Source organism: Geospiza fortis, unplaced genomic scaffold (genome assembly GCF_000277835.1).
Source record: "Geospiza fortis unplaced genomic scaffold, GeoFor_1.0 scaffold636, whole genome shotgun sequence".
NCBI lineage: Eukaryota > Metazoa > Chordata > Aves > Passeriformes > Thraupidae > Geospiza > Geospiza fortis.
Window position 1 is genome coordinate 1,175,129 of NW_005054435.1, and position 19,117 is coordinate 1,194,245.

General features: G+C 40.9%; 1 protein-coding gene across 1 annotated transcript in view; it reads left to right on the forward strand.

Annotated features, from left to right (window-relative positions):
• The first annotated feature begins 125 nt into the window (after positions 1-125).
• SPATA5 (spermatogenesis associated 5) overlaps positions 126-19,117 on the forward strand; it is a 160,557-nt gene continuing 141,565 nt past the window's right edge. Inside the window, exons 1-8 of the mRNA XM_031061994.1 lie at positions 126-247; positions 820-977; positions 2,136-2,194; positions 3,019-3,633; positions 5,699-5,828; positions 6,483-6,539; positions 7,205-7,328; positions 8,446-8,701. Coding sequence (XP_030917854.1) covers positions 143-247; positions 820-977; positions 2,136-2,194; positions 3,019-3,633; positions 5,699-5,828; positions 6,483-6,539; positions 7,205-7,328; positions 8,446-8,701 — 1,504 coding nt within the window. The 5' untranslated portion in view covers positions 126-142. The remainder of the gene's footprint in view (positions 248-819; positions 978-2,135; positions 2,195-3,018; positions 3,634-5,698; positions 5,829-6,482; positions 6,540-7,204; positions 7,329-8,445; positions 8,702-19,117) is intronic.

Here is a 19,117-nt window from a genome sequence, read left to right on the forward strand (position 1 = left end):
CCCTCAGCGCGGGCGCCCTGAGGGCTGGCGAGGCTGTGCTGCTCGGGGAGCGCGGGAAACGCCGGGGTTACTGAGGGGAAGGGCAGAAAAAAACTAATTTTTTTTCGTCCCGAAAACTTCAGGAGATGACAAAGTCCCGAAGATGCTGCGCAGAGCGCTGGCGCAGCTGTCGCTGAGCAGCATGAAGTCTGCGGATCTTTGCATAGGGAGGCCGGCCCTGCTCACCTCCGCTGAGGGGCGGCAGGAGGTGAGACCCTTTCTTGACCCTATGAGTGCTTTTCCCATGCTGTTAGCCTGTTCCTGTTGTATTCAATGGAACAAGCATGGATCATGTATTAAGAAAGATGGTGAATGTGCTCTTCCATGTTTTCTGCACTGTAGTTGCATCTTTATTCTCTGTGTGGGAAAAAATCTATGCAGCTAGCTTTTTTTTTCCTATAAATTTATAAGTCATGTGTGAGTAATGAGTTATATTATATCTTGCAAAACACATCTGTACTACTTGCAAATAAAGTGTATAGTTACTTGCTTATTGTTTTTTCACTGATGTGTGGCTTTTTCTAATCAGCATAGTGTATGCTTTTGAGTCATCTCCAGAATGTGTAGAGAGTCCTTGTGGAATTTTTTATCACATCTGTAGGCAAAATATAACAATATTAATTTTGAAAGTGTCTTAGATCAAATCTTAAAGAGCTCAGTGCTCCTTGTCTCTTGCTCAGTGGAACCAGGTTTTAACCTTATCCTTCATATTAACTTTGACTGGAAATGAGCAGGGCAAGACCTCAACTGACAGGTGTTTGCTTTGAAAACTCTTCCCAGGTCTGTACTGCTTGGCCCACTGCAGGCTTCCCAGGGGGGAAAATTGGGCTGGCTGAAACCACTCAGAAGAACCTGAAAGTAAATCCAGGTGATGCCCTCACTGTGCAGCCTGTGACTGGTGCAGTCATCCAGGCAGAGGAAGTTGATGTAAAGTTGAGGTATGGAACCTGTTATAACCTTACTGAGGTTTTTATTCGAGCAGATCCCTTGAAAATGTTGTCATTCTCTTATCACTTCACAGAGTTGGCATTTGGATTGTTGTAGAGTCTGATTATAGTTATTTCCTAAATACAGTTACTTTACAGTTACTTTTGAAAGTGTAACTGTGATGTAAATAAACATCCCAGTTCCCAGGCAGTCATTTGCAGATTTTTTTTTTTCCATGAAGAAATTCCTCCTGATTTCCAGAGAGCCGTAGTTTCATGTAAGAAGCAAGGACATAAATTACTAAAAGAACACATTGAAGGCCCATTGCTCAAGTAATTCCTAGGTTTCTAGATGCTTTACAGGTGTAGTTCATTCTCTGCAAATCAAACACCTCTGGGTAGTGCTTGTATGCATCATTTAGCTCTTCCTCCACTTAAAAGAATCAGACCCCAACAACGTATAGTTAACTACGTGTTTACTCATCAGGAAAGGCTCTGATCTATTAAGAGGTGTCCTCTAAATTAACTTAATACACCTGTTTTCCATCAAGCTGCTTTTTTTGACGGCTAAAATCGGGCAGCGGCTTTCACTGGCGGGCTTGGGGCTCCCCCCGTTGTTCGCGCTTGGAGTTGCAGCAGCAGCGTCTGCTGTCAATGTCCTTGGTGCCGCTGCTTTTCAGCCTGCAGGTGTGTGAGTGCTCGCAGAATTTGGGGAGTTCCGTCTGCAAAATGGGGATGAAGTGAGTCTTAGCTCTGAGTCAGCTAATTAAACGACTAGCAAATGCTTTGTGGGAAATCTTGGAGTGTTTTGGCAGTGGGTGTGCAAGTGCTCAAGGCATTGTTTTAGTCAATAAAAGTTGTGTATGTGTGTTTGCAAGGCTGAAAGAGACCTGCCTGATCTAAATTCTTCTCAGTTCAGTACCTGTAGCAATGATTAAGATGCCTGCATTGCCTATTGGCGATCCTAAGCAATGATAAATACAGCTTAGGGTTTTGTTAATTACAACATTTTGTTTGGCAAAACTGGGTTAAATAGGTACACTTCTTTTATTACTGTGTATCTAATACCTTCAGGGTTAGGTCCATATGATATGAAGACTGTGAAGTGCTGTGGACTGTGGTTTTGGTTTTAAGTGCTTGGAAAACCAATTTTTTCCCTTCCTACCACAGGGACAAAGATGCTACTGTTAATGCTGAGGAAATGTCTGTTTGTCTGCTGAGAAACCTTGGTATGAGTTTTACTGCTTCTCTTTTGACTGTTCAGTTTTTGTAGTTCTGGATACAGGAGCAAGGATTTTCCTTTTATGTTCTTAATCAAGGGCGTGTGGCAAAATAGGGGAAAGTTACTTTGTTCACACTTTGTTCAGGGATCTGTCTTGTTGGGCTAACTGATTATGTCATGCTGCAGATATCTCATTTGCATTAGTTGTGGTTCCATTTCTCCTGTCCATTTCTTGTATAACTTGGCTCATGCTAGGAGTGTTCAGCACCCATTGACAGCCTTCAGGCTGATGCTGCTGTGGTGCACTCCAGAGTTTACTTGCACTGTGAGGAAAAGAGTGCACTGCTGCACATTAATAACAACATTAACGTGAAATTCCAATCTCTGAATCCCTTTTTTTTTTTGTGTTGGTGGTAAATAAGTAAAGTTGCTCTTCATTGGGTGGTAGGTGTACATAAGGAAGGCAAAAAAAGCAAGGTAAGTTATTGAAGGTAGTGCATACAAAGTTTTTACTTCTTACAGTACTAATTCCAAAATCCTCTCTTTGTATGAAATTTAAAAAGGTGAAATTAATCATGAGTTTAAGTGTAGGGAGATTACTGGATAAACATTTGTCAGTATCATATGTAGAGTCTGCTTGTGCACAGAAGGATAATTCAAAGAACCTGAAATTACCTCATAATTGCCTTTTGTTTTGTTGATTTATAGTACTTTCTAAGCTTCCTGATAAAGAATTATTCTGATGCAAGAATATCTTGAGTGTTAATTGCTGCCAAAGTAGATTGAAATAGCATCATCTTTGTCTTTTTTTCTTCTTTAATCTTCTCACAGATGGGAAAATAATCCTGCCAGGAAACCTCTTGGCCTTCACTTACTATGGCAGACTTTGCAACATCGTGGTGATGAAAGTGAAGGGGACTGACGGTGCAGAGCTGATTGCCCAGGGCAGCGCCATTCCCGGTGATTCCAATGAGCCAGACCTTGAGAGGTCTGATTTGGAGAGCAGTGCCTTAGACTTGTCCTTGCAGCTGGGCAGGATGGACATTGGTGACAGTCCTGAGGTTGCCTCCATGAGCACCCCAAACAAAGCTGTGGATCCAGGCTCACCAGTCACACCCAGTGCTCCAGACTCCGGGCACGGAGACAGAACCAGCAGGGGAGATGGTGCAGACCTCCCCCAGGATCTGGAGCTGCCTGGGGAAGGCAGCACTGAGGGACTCCCACTAACTGGCAGAATCGGAGCAGTGAGCAATACAGATTGTTTTTACTTCATTTCTTCAAGAACTAAAATCAATTTTATTGAGCCAAGGACCAGTGCAGCAGAGGATGGCGAGTGTCAGTCCCGGGTCACCTATGACATGATAGGAGGCTTAGGCAGCCAGCTCAGAACTATTAGAGAAACTGTTGAACTGCCCTTGAAGCAACCTGAACTGTTCAAGAGCTATGGTATGATGCCTGAGAGCTGGCTTTCTTCATTAACTTTTGTCTTTAATGTGACTTTTTTTTATTTTTAAACACTTAATTACTCCAAGATTATGCACCAAATTTTATGTAACTGATCTGGTAAACTTGTATGTCCAAATGATGTCAAACTGCTTTATAATTACATTGTGTGGATACTGTGGAGATGTTTTGGTTAGCCTGTGTGAAAAACAGTTGAGCAGGGAAGAAATGTGAGTCTGCACCAAAATTCAGGCGTGCATGAGCAGAATTTATAGCAAATAGGGAAGATTTCTGTACTTGGACACTTGAAAGGGGCAGTTGTTTGTGTTGTCGTAAGATTTTGTGTTGGTAGACTCAGTTAATCGTATCTTTTAAATGGAGGAGAACTCAGATTAATTCTTCTGCTTTTTTTATCCCTGTGTGTTCCTGCAAAATTTCAAGGAGGTCTTTTGAGGCTGCTTACTCAAACTGCTCATGTGTTCAGCATGGAATTACAGGGTGGAATACCAGATACATTTACTGTTGCCATATATAAGGTTGTAGGTAATATATATAAAAACTTGGAGGATTTTTGTGACTGTGCTGTGTATTTATCACAAATGGCTGTGTACCTTGTTGAGGTGTGCATTGCTGTGAGACAGGGCTCTTTTACCTATAAATACTTATTTACTCTCTTGTCTTGGAGGCCCTTTATTTCTCTCTATGACCTCTTTCCCCACACACAGGGGAGGTGATTTCAGTGGGGACAGTTTCCATAGCACACAGGTGGCCTGTTTCCTGGCCATGATCCACAGGTTTCAGTGGGGTGGTGTGAGGCATCTCCATCATGAGTGGTCCAGCTCAATTTGGTCCAACCCCAGCATCACCATAGGGTTTGCTTCAGCATGAGTGTTCTTCATACCTAATCCCTGAAGCTTGAGCAGATTCTCTACTCATCACATGATGGATGAGGATGTTTTCTCAGCAGTTACAATCCTTTAACCCCCATCCAAACGTTGGGAGTCCTTGTCTGCTCCTGTGCAGTGAGGCTGGAGCTGAGGTGAGCCTGTGGTTCCACAGCCCCGTGTATTGCCAGTGCCAGAAACACCACAGGAGGGAGCAGCACATGCTTTAAAGGGCTGGTCTGAAGGAACCTGTATGTAGGGATGCTTTTATTTTTTATTCTTTGTCAGAGGGCAGATAATTTTTTCCCTTTTCCAGTGTATTAGTTTCTAAGATTTGGGCATGTGGCCTGCCCTTGAGGCATCCTTCCCTGTCTGATTCCCAGTCCCACCTGATGTTTCTTTGGTTGTGTCTCACCAACCTGCTGGGGTCAGGCCTTTGTCAAACGCTTGTCTTTTTGCTTTCTAATTTTTCAGCTTCTGTTTTTGGCTTTTGTGGCCATTTAATTTGGCTTTGCTGGTCTTAAACTTTCTTTGGTGGGCTCTTTACCTGGGATCACAGTTGTGTTTCATGCAGTTTACCTGTATTTTCTGTCCAGCTTCAATTGTACACAGCAATACCTTGTTCTTCCAAAGTCCCTTATGTTTCTGTCTCTGGCTCTTAACATGTGCCATTAAATAGGCAGAATCATCCTTTTAATGTGTGTTTTTCACCATCTTGCAAACATTCCTAAATCAAGCCTTACAGTATCTCTAGAACTTTTTTTGGAGTGTTGCAGAGAAGTGGTTTTCTGATTTGGGAAATTTGATATAATGACACTGTAAGAATCATGAATAACTTAAAGGGTATTCATGGATGTTAAGTACTCAGCTGAGTAACTTTCTTGAGAAAACACAGAGAAGATTATAATGAACTGCTGAAAAATATAATGATTTAAATAGGTGCTTTTTAAACAGAATCTTTTAAGCTTTAAAAATACAAAATGTGTATGTATGTCCCATTTAAGAGTGATCTTTTCCCTGAAAGCCTAATTCATCATAATGCCATGTCTGTGAAATTAATTAATGCTGGGGTCAAGTTATTATTGGTAGTAACAGGGACAGTGAAGTGTGCAAGTGCAGGCTGGGCCTGGCATTTATCACCAGTAACTTGTGTACTCTGTTTGCCTGCATGTGCTTGTCCCAAGGGATCCCTCCTCCTCGGGGAGTGCTGCTCTATGGCCCTCCAGGAACTGGGAAGACCATGATTGCCAAGGCCATCGCTAACGAGGTTGGCGCTCATGTTACTGTCATTAACGGCCCTGAAATCATAAGCAAGTAAGTCCACCCACTTTATTTGCATTAATTCTGTAAATATAGTAGCCCAAAATATACCCTGGCATCACTCCATCCACTGTGGGGAGGTGTAGTATTTGCTGTGGGTTACCTGCCCACAAGAGTCAGAAACAAATGGGAAAGGGTTCTTTCAGGTAGCGCTTACATTTCTTGTATTAAAAGATGTTTATATTGGACTTGGCCAGGAAATTTGTGTAAGGCATGGACTGAATTAAAGATGGGATTAAAGTTGCATCTGCAGTTGCCTGTCGGTTACTTCTGCAATTAGAAGATGAACTTGTTAAAGCATAGTTGCAATTAAGATGACACTGCACAGACTGATGTCTCCAGAGAAGTAATTTTTTGTAGATAAATTTTTTGTAGTAATTTTTTGTAGGTTGTAGGTAAAAAAACATAGCTAGAATTGTTTCTAACACAGAAGAGAAGCAGTTTCCCTTTTTTCTCTAACATTGCCTGTGCCCCATTTCACCTTAATTTCTGGTCCTTGTGGAAATAAAGATAATTGTAGATTTGCCCGGACTTCAGGACCTTGAAAGTGAGCTACGGCTTTTTGTAACTCACAAGCAGTAATTTTCCAGGTTGCCTGCAAAAGACAAAAACTGCAAGATTTTTATTAAAATATTTTAATTCTTACAGGTTTTATGGGGAGTCTGAGTCGAGGTTACGTCAGATATTCGCTGAGGCTTCTCTCTGGTATGTTCCTTTGGAGAAATTTATTCATGGTATTGGTTCCAGCCTTAGTGTTCTTAAAAGAAAAATGTTTCCAAGAAGCTTTGAATTGTGACTTTTTTAGCCAGTGCTTTTTAAAAGGAAATAAATTTGTTTATGTTGAGCTTAGCTAGGAGGAAAGCAGTCACATTTTAGGATGCCTCTTAAATCTTTTAGGACACTGCCCTTTTTAAGGGAATGTTCGGGATGGTGCAGAAGCCCTCGACCTGTGTTGTTAGTGCATTGTGTGCTTATTTCAAGAGAGGGAAGCATGAGCCAGAGTTTCACCAGGATCCAGATTTTCCTCTAGTTTGTTTATCTTTGGAGGCCAGCTCTAAATGAGTTGGTGTTGGTACTGGATATAGCATTCCTCTGGAGTAGGGTGGCATCTTGCCCAAATTTCTAAGACTTGGTTAAGGCAGATTTTAGACTTCCATGTGACCGGTGCTCACTGTACATTAGCAAAAGATGATTGCATACTGAAGGTATTAGTTGTCTAATATAGTATTAATTTTAGTTTTCTCTCTGAGTGGGATGCTTGTTAGTTTTTGTAGAACTGGATGTTTTCCATGAACAGCTTTCCTCTGCCTTAGTGTTTTAAATCTTCCCCAGCACCTTAACATTTTTTCCCTTTATTTTTTTCCCCTCAGTCGCCCCTCAATTATATTTATAGATGAGTTGGATGCACTCTGTCCAAAGAGAGAAGGGGCTCAGAATGAAGTGGAAAAGAGAGTTGTTGCTTCACTGCTGACATTAATGGATGGCATTGGCTCAGTAAGTTGAATCCAATGGGACAATTATGTACATGGGGACTCACTGAACAAAATAATATTGCTTCTACAGTGGAGCCAATTTGAGATGTATCACTTGTGGGGAAATGAAACAGACTTAGGTGAGACTTTGTAGAATAATCTAATGTTTTTTTGGATGCTAAGCAGAGGATGTAGGAGAGAAATGTCTCCTGAAGACTGTTAGTTTAAAAGAAAGTAGGTTTCTTCCATTCACTGCCTTTCCTTTGCCTTCTACCCCTCTTGTAGTTTTGAAGATCAAACTGAAATTTCAGTGATAGCCCATCATTCAACTAAACCAGGTATTTTTAATTGCTCTGAAATCAAAGTCATCGGAATACTTCTGGTGATATGTAGACTGCATGATTAAAGGCAACAGCAGCTATTTCAAGAGTGCCAGAGCAGTATGTAGGACATAAATAAAAGCCTAATAAAGTAACAGTAAATTTAATTGACTCGAGTAAATGATGGATTAAGCCCATAAAGTCTGGCAATCTCTCATCTATTGTTTTATGATTATTAGCAGGAAAGATGAAAGAACTCTGTCCAGAGTATGAAAATAAATTTCTTCTGTTTATGTAATCTGCAAGTTTCTCATTGTTTTCCTTCATGGCAGTTTGAGTTGCCCAGCCTGAAATTGTTCACAGGCAGAACGTATTTTCTGGTGACAAAGGCTGATTGATATTCTTCCTGCAAAGAGTGCTTCATTCACAAGAAGAGAATGACATTACAGGAGACCTCCTAACTGATGGTGCCTCACTGTAAAAGTGAAGAAGCAGAGCTTGAGGAAATTGGTTAGGATTTTTGACCTTGCTTTTCCTGCTGGACTTACAGGAAGCTTTATAACCTCCCATCTCTCTTGGGTTTGATACCTGAACTGATTTGTTTCCCAACAGTGTTTATTCAAGGTCTGCTGATACCATTTTGTTCTTGTGCCAACACTGCATTTTAGCTCAAGCACTTCTTTTTCTCTCCTTGGTTCTTAATTTCCTGATTTAGGAAAGGAGATTCTTGGGGATTAAAATGGGAGTGCCTCTTGTATTACCTGTTTGACATTTAATTGTATTTTAGAAGTAATACTTTGTGTTGTTTGATGCCTTCAGGAAGGCAGTGAAGGGCAGCTGTTGGTCCTTGGGGCCACCAATCGCCCTCACACCCTGGATGCAGCACTGCGCCGCCCGGGGCGTTTCGATAAGGAGATAGAAATTGGAATTCCCAATGCCCACGACCGTCTGGACATACTCCAGAAGCTTCTCAAGAAGGTTCCCCATTCACTCACAGCAGAGCAGCTGGCACATCTGGCTGATAGTGCACATGGTTATGTGGGTGCAGACTTGGCAGCCTTGTGCAAGGAAGCAGGTAAGGCTTTGTTTATCTTATTTAGGATATTATTTTACTGTTAGTCTCTTTATTAAAGCAAAAACAACCCACAGTCTGTGCTAATAGCTTTTAAAACACTGAACGTTTATTAATTTTTGTGCCAAAGTAAACACAGCCAAGCTCTTCCCAGGCAGATCAGAAAAATTCTTTGAAAATTAATAACTTTTAACATGCAGTGTTAAGATCAATAACCCTGGGGAATCCCCTGTGCCATTTCTAGGATCTTAGACAGCTTGCTCTCAGTAAACCAATGGTTTTGGGAGTTAACTAACATCCCTAAGAGTTTTTCTATTTTCTAGACAGCCCCTTGCACACAAAAATCCTAAGTCACTCTGGCTGCACAGCTTGTCCTGCAGGTCCTTGTTCCCAAGATGTGGAGGCAGTGGGCCTCAGGGGTGTTTCCTGTGTCTCCCTTCCATATTTTGTGCCTGTATTCCATTTCCCTGCAGAGGAGGAGCTCCTGGCAGGGGCGAGGGCGCTGTGTGCACCTGGCTCAGGTTGTGCAGCCGAGCTGAGAGAGCTGCTGAGCGCACCCTGAGCTGGGGGCTGGAACGTGGCCCTTGGCCTTGGGAACAGGCATAGCCCTGGAGAATTATCCATGCCAAGGTTCAGTATGTTCCAGGGAATGCTTCACTTCTGTTTTCATTGGATGAAATATTGCAAGTACGCTCTATCAGATCCTGGGTTTTGCTAGAGTGCGTCTGCACAGTTTGAGCATTGGAACTGAAATCTGCCCACGAGCAGCCCTTTAAAACAGCTGAGTCAAAATCCAACTGTCCAGCCCTGCTTACACATGTTTGCTCCCTTGTAGTTCACAAATAAGTTTGCTGCATGTGCTGGTTCCTTTTATTTCCTTTGGCACCGGGACAGCTTCCTCTGGCAGTGGCACAGAGCACGGATAATTCGTGCATCGGAACTGACTGGGAAGATGACAGATGTTTTATTAGGGATGATGGCACCTGGAAAAGCCAAGTCTTTGCTTGCCAGCTTGCAGAATTTTTAAGGGATAGTTCTCAAATAGGAATTTGTGGAGTTTTTATGGATCAAGAAGAAAAAAATATATGAGATTATTTGTTTTCTAGTGCTTTCCTCTTGGCTTCAGTTGTGTTTTAAGTGCTGTTTTTAGTTAGAAAACATAATTTTTTCCTGCTTGTATATATTTGTTAATAAAAAAGATAAACTCCCTTTTTATTTTCCTTCCCCTGTGTTTTTGGAAGCCTGTCAGGTCTGCCTGTGTCTCAGTGCTCAAATACTAAACACTCAACTAATGTAATCTCAATGTAATGTAGTTCTCAGGGAGAAGTGTTGTGGTTTCAATTCCAAACATGACCCAGCTGAGGCTTTTACTTATGCATGTGCAGATGGATTCATAATCCAGCTGCAAATAGATGATATTTACCCACTTCTTGAGGACCTCTTAGAAAATAAATCTGGAATGTTGTGCAGGTTGAGCACTGCATAGACAAAAACCTTCAGGCATCTTACCTGTGACTGCTTGCAGGACATGGTGTTATCCAGGAACTTTGCATCCAAAGCCAGTGGTGGGAATGAGGGGAGGAGGATGTCTCCTTCCTGTTGCGCTTCTTTCTTCGAGTTTGAATCCGTGCTGTCAGTTTCCCTGGCGTTTTTTACGGTGGGGCGACCTCTGCTGGGGAAAATACAGTCCAGCGCCGTTAACTCCTTGCAGCCCGCGTGAATTTTCCTCCTCAAGCAGTTGCACAAGCATGAGTCAGTCGAGCTGTTACATAAACTGAATTTAGGTTGCTCATCATTAAGGAATGTTCTTAGTTTGAGATTTTTTTCTTTTTTTTTTTCCAGGTAAGCTTTTTATCTGTTTTTTATATTACATTTTCAACACCTTGTAAAATATTACTGCTTTCACTGGAGTTGAACTTAGCAAATACTTTTATAATATACTGTTTCTCCTCAGCAGAGCAAGATTCCTTCATATGGCAAATTTTCCAGTGTTTTGTCTAGTTTTTCGTGTTGTTCCAAGATGCATGGGCTCCTATTGCTTCACTTCAGAAACTCTGCTGTGGGCCAAGCTAGCTTGCTGTCCAGGAATGCTCTCTGATATTCAGCCTAAGCTTCCCTTGTTTAGTTTTATCCCATTATTTCTATTTACATCCTTGTATAACACGTTTGCTCTCCCTCCTTAGTGTTTACACCCTTCAGATATCTCTAGGCTGTTCTCATGTCCCCTACCTCCTCGTTCATTACTGAGCCAAACTATAAATATTTAGCTCTTTTAATCTTTCCTCATAAATAAGTCCTTCCTGCCTTCCGAGAAGTTGTGTTGATTTTTCTCTGAACTGCCTCCAGTTTATCAATAACTTTTTTGGTGATGTAGGCCTTAGAATTGAACATAACATTTCATATATATGTATATTACATCATAAAGCATGGTATAAACATGTAAGTAAGATGTCTAATGCACATATCTAGATGTCCAAAATGCTTGGTATTAAAACAGCATCTGAGTTAAGAATTCTTTCACAAATGTTAAGGTTATTTGTGCTACATTCAGACTTGATGTATGTCTAAGTACAGGGGAAATGTGGAAACTAGCTTAGAAAAAGGATTTCAGAACTCAGGAATACATGTTCAGTTTTTGGCACAGGATTACTGTTGCTTGCTGATTGTATTTCTGTTGTGGTCTGTGGGAGACTTGAGTCCTGCATACCCCATTTATATCCTTAGGTTTGGGGCTGGAAAGACTGCAAGGTTGCAAGCTAAATATGTTTATATTCTTAATACAAAGTTTAGATCATTTTCCAGAGGACTTATCTTTCTACTTCAACTCTGTTTTTTTAACACATGTATTGTGTATATACTGCTTATATAAACCAAGAGAGCAGTAATTAGTAACATGGTAAATGTAGTATTTGTAGGGCTTTTGCATCTCTAGTCAGGTTTCCTAAGATACTTCATTATAAAACCTTTGATGTTTTCCTTCTATATAATTCTGAAGACCATTTGTTAATGGAAAGTAAATAACCATTGTAGAATTAAACATATTCCAACTGTTTTTTTGGCAGAAGTTGTTTGTTCTCCAGTGCAAGATTTGCTTAGTGGTACTGCTGGGGTCAGACAGTCAAGTTTCATGTTCTGTTCAGCAACTCTGCATTTTCATGAGAATTTTGAAGAAGTTTTGAGGGCCTGTAATGTCCATTTTGTGTTGAATGTTTCTAGGCCCCCGTGACTATGGTGTGTACAGAATTGTGGTGTGGTGTAGGCTGGGATGGGCAGGGAGAGGCAAAAAGGACAAGTAACTTGGAGAATCTGTGCAGTGTGATCTGGACTTTCCCAAACAGGGTGTTGTGACCAAAACTCATGACACCTTTAATGGAGGCGCTTATAATAATCAGCTAAGAGTGGTTTTATTTTTATAAAGAAGATAAACTGAAGATACAGTTCTAGCCTCTCACCAAAATGAAACCATAAAGCTGATTTTTATAGGATATCTGCATGTCCAGGGTTGCAATATCTGTCATGGCTACACGGGAGAAACTAAGATTTGCTGTGATTCTCTGCTGCTTAGCAAGATACTTGAGATTTCCACAGAAGATAACAGGCAAATGTGATAAACCTGCAGATTCCATGCTGGGCACTGGGCCACATCCTGGGGACATCAGCTTGCACTGGGCTCCTCTTGGTAGACTCCTGAGAACTTGAGTACCATCCAAGGGATTCACACACAGAATTCTTGACAAGAAAAGGGCTGATTTATGTGTGTAGCTGAGAAAGTCATATTCTTCAGGCTGGGAGAGGTCTACTGTATCCTAAATTATTTAGTAGACTGGTTTTTAGTGTGAACAGCTGCCTTCTGAATTGTTTTATCTCAAGCAGAGGAGTGTATAGAAGATATACTGCCATATCCTGGCATATAATATCAGTATTTGTATGACCTTAAGATCTCGATGCTTCTCCTTTATTTAATTTGCCACGTGGTCTTTTATTAATTATCTAAAAAACTATAATGGTTTTAATTTATTGGTGAAGATAAGCACTGTACTTCTTTTTTAAAAAAACCAAAACATATGAAATGTTAATTATGTAGCAGGGACATGAATGGTATAAACTGTACTGAATGTTAGAAGATGCTTAGCAACAAAGGTTTCCAAATATAGCAATTTATTATAAACTTATCCTTCTATGGCTGCCTGTAGCATTTCAAGAGGGTGAATATAAATATAGCTTGATTTCTTCAAGGAGTGGGTTCAGTCATATTGTTTACAGAGAAAGGAAGTATTTGCTTTGTGACTCTCAGGATTTATCTTGAACATCCTTGTTCATTACACATCATTTCAGTGTGCTGATATAAAACACTTGGGCTGTGATAAGATAGCATCATGAGGAGAGGAAGAACAAATGGCTTTGTTTAAATAGTGGTCACTGGCAAGAACATTGATTTGCTTCCAGTAAGGATGCTGCAACCACTGAGACTTTGAGACTTCTGTGAAAGAGGCACTGGTGACTTTGTTTTGCATCAGAAGTTTTTTTAATTGCCTAAAAAAGGTATCACCCTGCTTAGCCTTTAGGATTAGAATGGTTTACTGGCTTGAGCTCTCTGTTACCAAATAATCTTAGAGAAATAAGAGATTGAGATGCATTTTTGACCAGTATGAATCAGCATTACTCTGCTGAATCTGTGAAGCCACTTTCATAGGCATGTGATAATGGTCAACAGAGTCAATTGTTGGTCAACAATTGTGAGTCTTGTGCTCATAACTTTGAGTCCTGCTGTTTGGAGATCTTGTCTGTGCTGTTCATTTGCCCATTTAATTATCCCTGCATTCTGGTGAATAACACAGGATGGAGAGGCTTTATGCTGTTTAATCCATAGCTCTGTATATTGATTTTATGTGGATATTAGATCTGTAAAGGTGTGATTTATTTAGGAGTGTACTGTACTTAGCTTTTTGTTGGAGCTGAGAAACTTCCTGCTGTATCTTCTACCCCCCAAAAAAGATTTTCTGCAGTCCACTTGCATTAAAAGTAAGAATTAAAAACCAATAATCAACTGAAGGTTTGTCTGCTAGGATTTTTCTGGTTTTCCCTGTCACTGGCAGGGAAGTGAATTCCCCTGAAGCCCAGGAATGTCTCTTTGTTAGACCTGTGTGGCTTTTCCCCCCCCAGCTCCTGCAGTTGTGGTAGCCTGGCCACCTGCAGGAAACATGAGCCGTGTGGGCTAATGTGATTAACAGTGCGGCTCTGTGCGCCCCGAGGAGCAGCCCCTGGCTGCTCTTTCAGCCAGACAAACGCTGCCTTCAGTCGCTGCCTTCCCAGCCTCCTATCTCCCATCGAGCTCTTCCTTTTCAGCTCAGGCACAGCCCTGATCAAACAGCCCAGTGTTAGGGCATCAAGAATATCCTGCCTTTCTTTAAGCCATAAAGATTCTGAACCTTTCCCAGCACTGTCTGGACCCGGGTTCTGTTAGGAGTGTGCAGCAAGTGTGGATATTTTTCTTGGATTGTACTGCTAAATGTAGGAATGTGGGCTTGAGATGCTGTTGAAAATGCAGATTTTGACAGAGGCAGTTGATGACCAAGGCAATGGGATTGTTTGTTTTGCAGGGTGGTTTTTGGTTTGCTTTCTAATTAACTGACTGCAGTTGCAGTGCTTCCCCTTTTAAATCTGTTTGACATGCTATAATTATTTTATTCCCTTATGGAAAGTGACTGAAAATACCATGTCTGTGTTGTTATTTATTTATTAGTAGCAGGGACAAATATTGAAGCTATGCTGTTGCAAACAATCTGCTATTGCATTGTCTAACTGAGTACTGGTTCCCATGTGACATTCAAAATGAGGTGGGAAAGGCTGCTTGCCTTTTTGTGAAAAGGTCATGTAGAAAATGTGGGAGTTTGGGGAATATTAATAACATATCTAGTCAGATGGTCAATATAAAAAAAAGTGTTATGAAATTTTTGCAGAAAGGGCAGAAGATTGGATTTTGAAATGTACTGAAAAGCACAGACATGATATAAAAGTCAAGATACGAATGAATTTTTGGACTGGGACAACTGAGTTTTCTGGCACTGTGTTCCATCACTCTAATTTATGGTGTAAGGAGAGCAAGACAATCCAATGTCCGTGTTCAGTGCTAAGAGTGTGAAGTTGGTGCTGTGTTCTGTGGTGTTTGAAGCAGAGGGTGTTTCCAAACCAATGCAATTGCCTGAGCAGATTAGGAGCAAACGGGCCCTTGCTTGCACACGCACATGGCAAAGCAGTGTGGCTTTTTTGGCCTCTGTAACATGGATTTTGGGATTGTTTCTTCCAGCAGAAGCTTGGAATGATGGCTTTTCTGCAGAACTGCCTACATCTACAGCAATGCTGGTGCACGCTGTGTTGGTTTTTGGAATTATTTTTTTCTTAAAGAAAATCTTTTTTCTTAAAGAAAATCTTTGCTCTTTTTTTTTGTTTGTTTGTTTGTTTTGTAATAGTACTTGATTTTTGGTTTTGCACGAGGAACATTGCACTCACTGCAGTCAGGGCATGTGAACTTTTGGTTTTCATCATAACTAATTTTAAGTGTGTGTTTATCCAAAATCTGCAGCTAATTGGATGAGGAGATTGCTGACTTCATGCACACAGTTGTGGCTTGAGTACTTAATAATCTGTTTAAAGCACATCCCATTCTGCCTTCTGATATTTATATAAGCAGGAAATAGGGATTATTTTTTCAGAAGAGTTGATCAATAGCTGTAACTAATATTTTAAATGAACCTTCTTGGCAGATGTCACCATGTTCTTGCTTCTGCAGCTTGAGTGGTATGAAAGAAATGATGTTATTCATGTGTGGCAATGCAGTTAGTAGGCATTTGTATGTGGAATGATTGGTTACTATTGGGGGATACAACTTAAACATTTTCAGGCAAAGTTTTCATAAGTCTCCTGACGTTAATTTTTAGCTGTATCCTTTGCCAACATTCCTAATTACAATTAGACTGGGCAGTTAGCCATTAGCTGTTGCTCATTGTCTTTCTGCCCTTGCTGCTCTGGTAGCCTGGCAGTGCTTATTTTTCTCCTCACACACGTGTGACCACCCTTAGGTACATTTATGTCTGGGAGCAGGCTAGGAACAGGCAGTCTGGTATTCCTTGTTTCCCTCTGTTGTCACAGTGTCGGGATAAATGACGTGTGTGTGTGTACCTGATCTGTGAATAAACCGTTTCCTCTACGAAAGAACTTCTGAAAATGCAGTTCCTCCTTCCTTCCTTCCTTGCCCTCCCCTGTCACACCTCTCAGCAGCTCCACAGACATGTTCCAGCAAATGTCAGGGCCCTTCAGGAAGGACTATAAATTGTGGATATAATCCCTGCACTAGGTTTGTGCTCAGGTTAGCCCAGTGAATTTGCAATGTTATGGTTACAAGGGATTTGAGGGCATTATCTTTCCTGCGCAAACAGTACATGAAAGTTCTTCAGGGATTTTTCCCATATAGCTCTGGCAGCTAAAGACAGATTGCAGAATATGGTTTTGAGAGCACAAAGTCAAGGTTTCTGCTTCCTGACTTTTTTTCCCTAATGCAGTTTTATGTATGGGTTAAATGAAAAAAAAGTTTAAAATACATTTTTAAACTGACTTTAAGTTATATGAAATGCTTTTTCTGTGCATAAACCTGTTAAATTTTGAAGTGTAGTGTGTAAAGATCTGGAAGTAGAGGAAGATGCCCCCTCCAGTGCCATAAGAAAGCTGGGGTCTTACCCATCCGTGCCCCTCTCATGAACATTCCACTGCCAGCCACATGGTAGAGCATCTGACAGGGAGAAATAGTGTGTGTCTTCTGGGTTTGGCCAGAAGAATTTGGGAGGGAAATGCCAGCTCAACAGAGAAAGAAGAAACATTTACTCTTGTAAACAATCTTACAAGAAGATAACAATTTCTTTGAAGCTACTTAAAAATTCTGGTGTTGGGATTCTGATGGAGTAAGTCCAGACAGGATGGATTTGCAGAAGGAATAGCTGATGGGCAGTAAAAGATACATGATTAACCATTTTGTTGGGCTCAGTTTATTTCCTCAAGTGCTGTGTGTATATTCTGTTTTGGAAACCTAAAGTATATATGTTGGTCATTCTGAGTGGCTGCTTCCTATTATTTACAGTGGTGTGTGATTATACACAGACTCTGACAAATAATAGCAGTGTCGTGGGATCTATTTTTAGGCTCAGATATTTGTTATTATGACCTAATGTGCCAAAACTTAGCCAAGCTATGAGCAAGAAAATCTTACAGGCAGACAATGCTGTCGACCTTGTGCATAGCCTGGTACCAAAGAAGGATCATCTGTACCAGGACAGGGCGTTCTGCTGGGTTTTTCCCCTCTGTCCACTTGGTTTCCTCTGTTCTAGACAGACAGGATGAGTTGGTGAGGTAGAGCACACAGTTGCTGGGCTGGAACAAACTGTTTATTTTCCATTGTTTGTAATCATGCTTGCCTTATTATGCTGCTCTTTTTTTTCCCTTTTCCTTTTTATTTTTTTTTTGTTTAAACCGGGGTTTTCCATTGCCACTTCACTGAGGATCAGAGTTGTTCACTATCCCTTTGCTCAAAATAGATATCTTGTGCCTGTGTAAAGTGCCACTGACCCTTCAGCACTTCAGTCCTTCCTCCCCTCATGCAGGGCTGGAATAAAACAGGGAAAACCCACTCTCCCACTTCTGAGCCCTCCCAGGCACTGCCAAAGGGGTTATTGGAACTCATTAACCCTGAAGAATGGAGTAACATCTGAAAAGCAGCAAGCAGAGCTGAAGCAGGTGCTGTGCTCAGAGCCAGTTCACAGCAATGATACTACACTCAACCCAAAACATTCCCATGTGGAAGACACCCAGGTGCCTGATGTTTTCTGAGGTGTTCCTGTCTCTATCTGCATTATAACTTGTGTAGTGATGGACATGGCTTTGCTGTAAGATTCCATCTCTTTTGCCTCTGCACTGCTTCTGGCAGCAGGGTTTGCATCCTACCCTGCATTTCCTTACATTAAACCCATCTTTCAGCGTCTCAAGACAAGGATGTGTTTTCCTGCCTCTGGCAAGCCACTGGCTGGATCCTTCTCCTGTTACTGAGGCTCCCTCCCCCACCCCTCTTGTTAGAGGTCAATCTGAAGTGCAGGAAAGAATGATTATGATAACAGGAGGAAACAGGAAGAATCATGCTTTCTTTTTCAATCTGTTTTTTATTATTGTTTTAATGTAAAACATTGTTTCAATTAAATGCTGACCTGTGCAGTGGCGTGTGCGTGCACATGCTGAAATGAATTCCGGCTTTGTTTGGAAAGCTGTGACCTCTTTATTCCTGTTCTGGATCAAAGCTGTTGCCTTTCAAACCCACTGCTGAGGACTGAAATTTCGCTTGTACTCCTTGTAGCACTGGCTGTAACAAACCTTAAGAGCAGTGGTCTCCTTGGGCATTTTTATTTGGTGTTCTCTCTCAATTTTTAAAACAAATGTGCTTGGTTTTAAGAGGTACTCATGTCAGGGGAAAAAAATAACTATGACATTTAAAATGCCTCAAATGAGTAGTTGGTGGAGTAGGTATAGAAATAAGTGGATATCTTTATCATTTACTTGCTTTCTCTATGCCTTAATTTTGTGTGATGTTATTTTTTAAAAACTTGCATTTTTTTAAACTGAGATTCCCATGTGAATTGACTGCCCTGAAAGAAATTAGAAGACTGGACCCCAATGCCCACTCCCACCCCACAAAGTCTTAGCTCCAATGACACTGGAATAGTATGTTGAGTTTGTTATTTGTTTGGATATAAATTTTAAATCTGGGGGGTGAATCTATGTTGTTTCATTGAAGTTGTTTGTTTTGGTTTTTCTTTGCTTAAAATGAACTTCTTTGGAGGGAAGGAAGAAGTGGGTGAGAAATTTGCCTGAGTTGTTAAAATGAGTCAGTTACATTTTATACTTGTCCTCTGGTGACCAGATTTTCATTTTGCTCCTTGGCCTCATGGAATGTTTTTATTTATGTATCTTATTAGTTTTGGATGTTCTGTGCAAGGGGAAACCTGAAATACAAACTTTTTTCCTTTCTGTTATTGTATTAAGAGCCTGCGTATTGGATGCAGGTGCTCCGACTCTGCCGTAATTGGCACTTTATGGAGAGACACCAGCTGTACTGCTTCACAGGGGACATATAATATCTCTTCACACATTGTATATATTGTAGGAAATGCAGAATTCCTGTCATTGTCAGAAACTTTGCATGTCTGCATCTACCAGTGCCTCTGCAGAAAAAAAAGACAACAATCTGCTGAAAGTTAAAACCACGTCTATTTTCAGAAACGGCTTATCCCTTTTATTGTCCTTTCATGTAGCACTAATTGATGTTTTGTTTGGTTAAATATAGAAGAGACTTAACAAATGTTTGTCTTTTTATGGTCATGC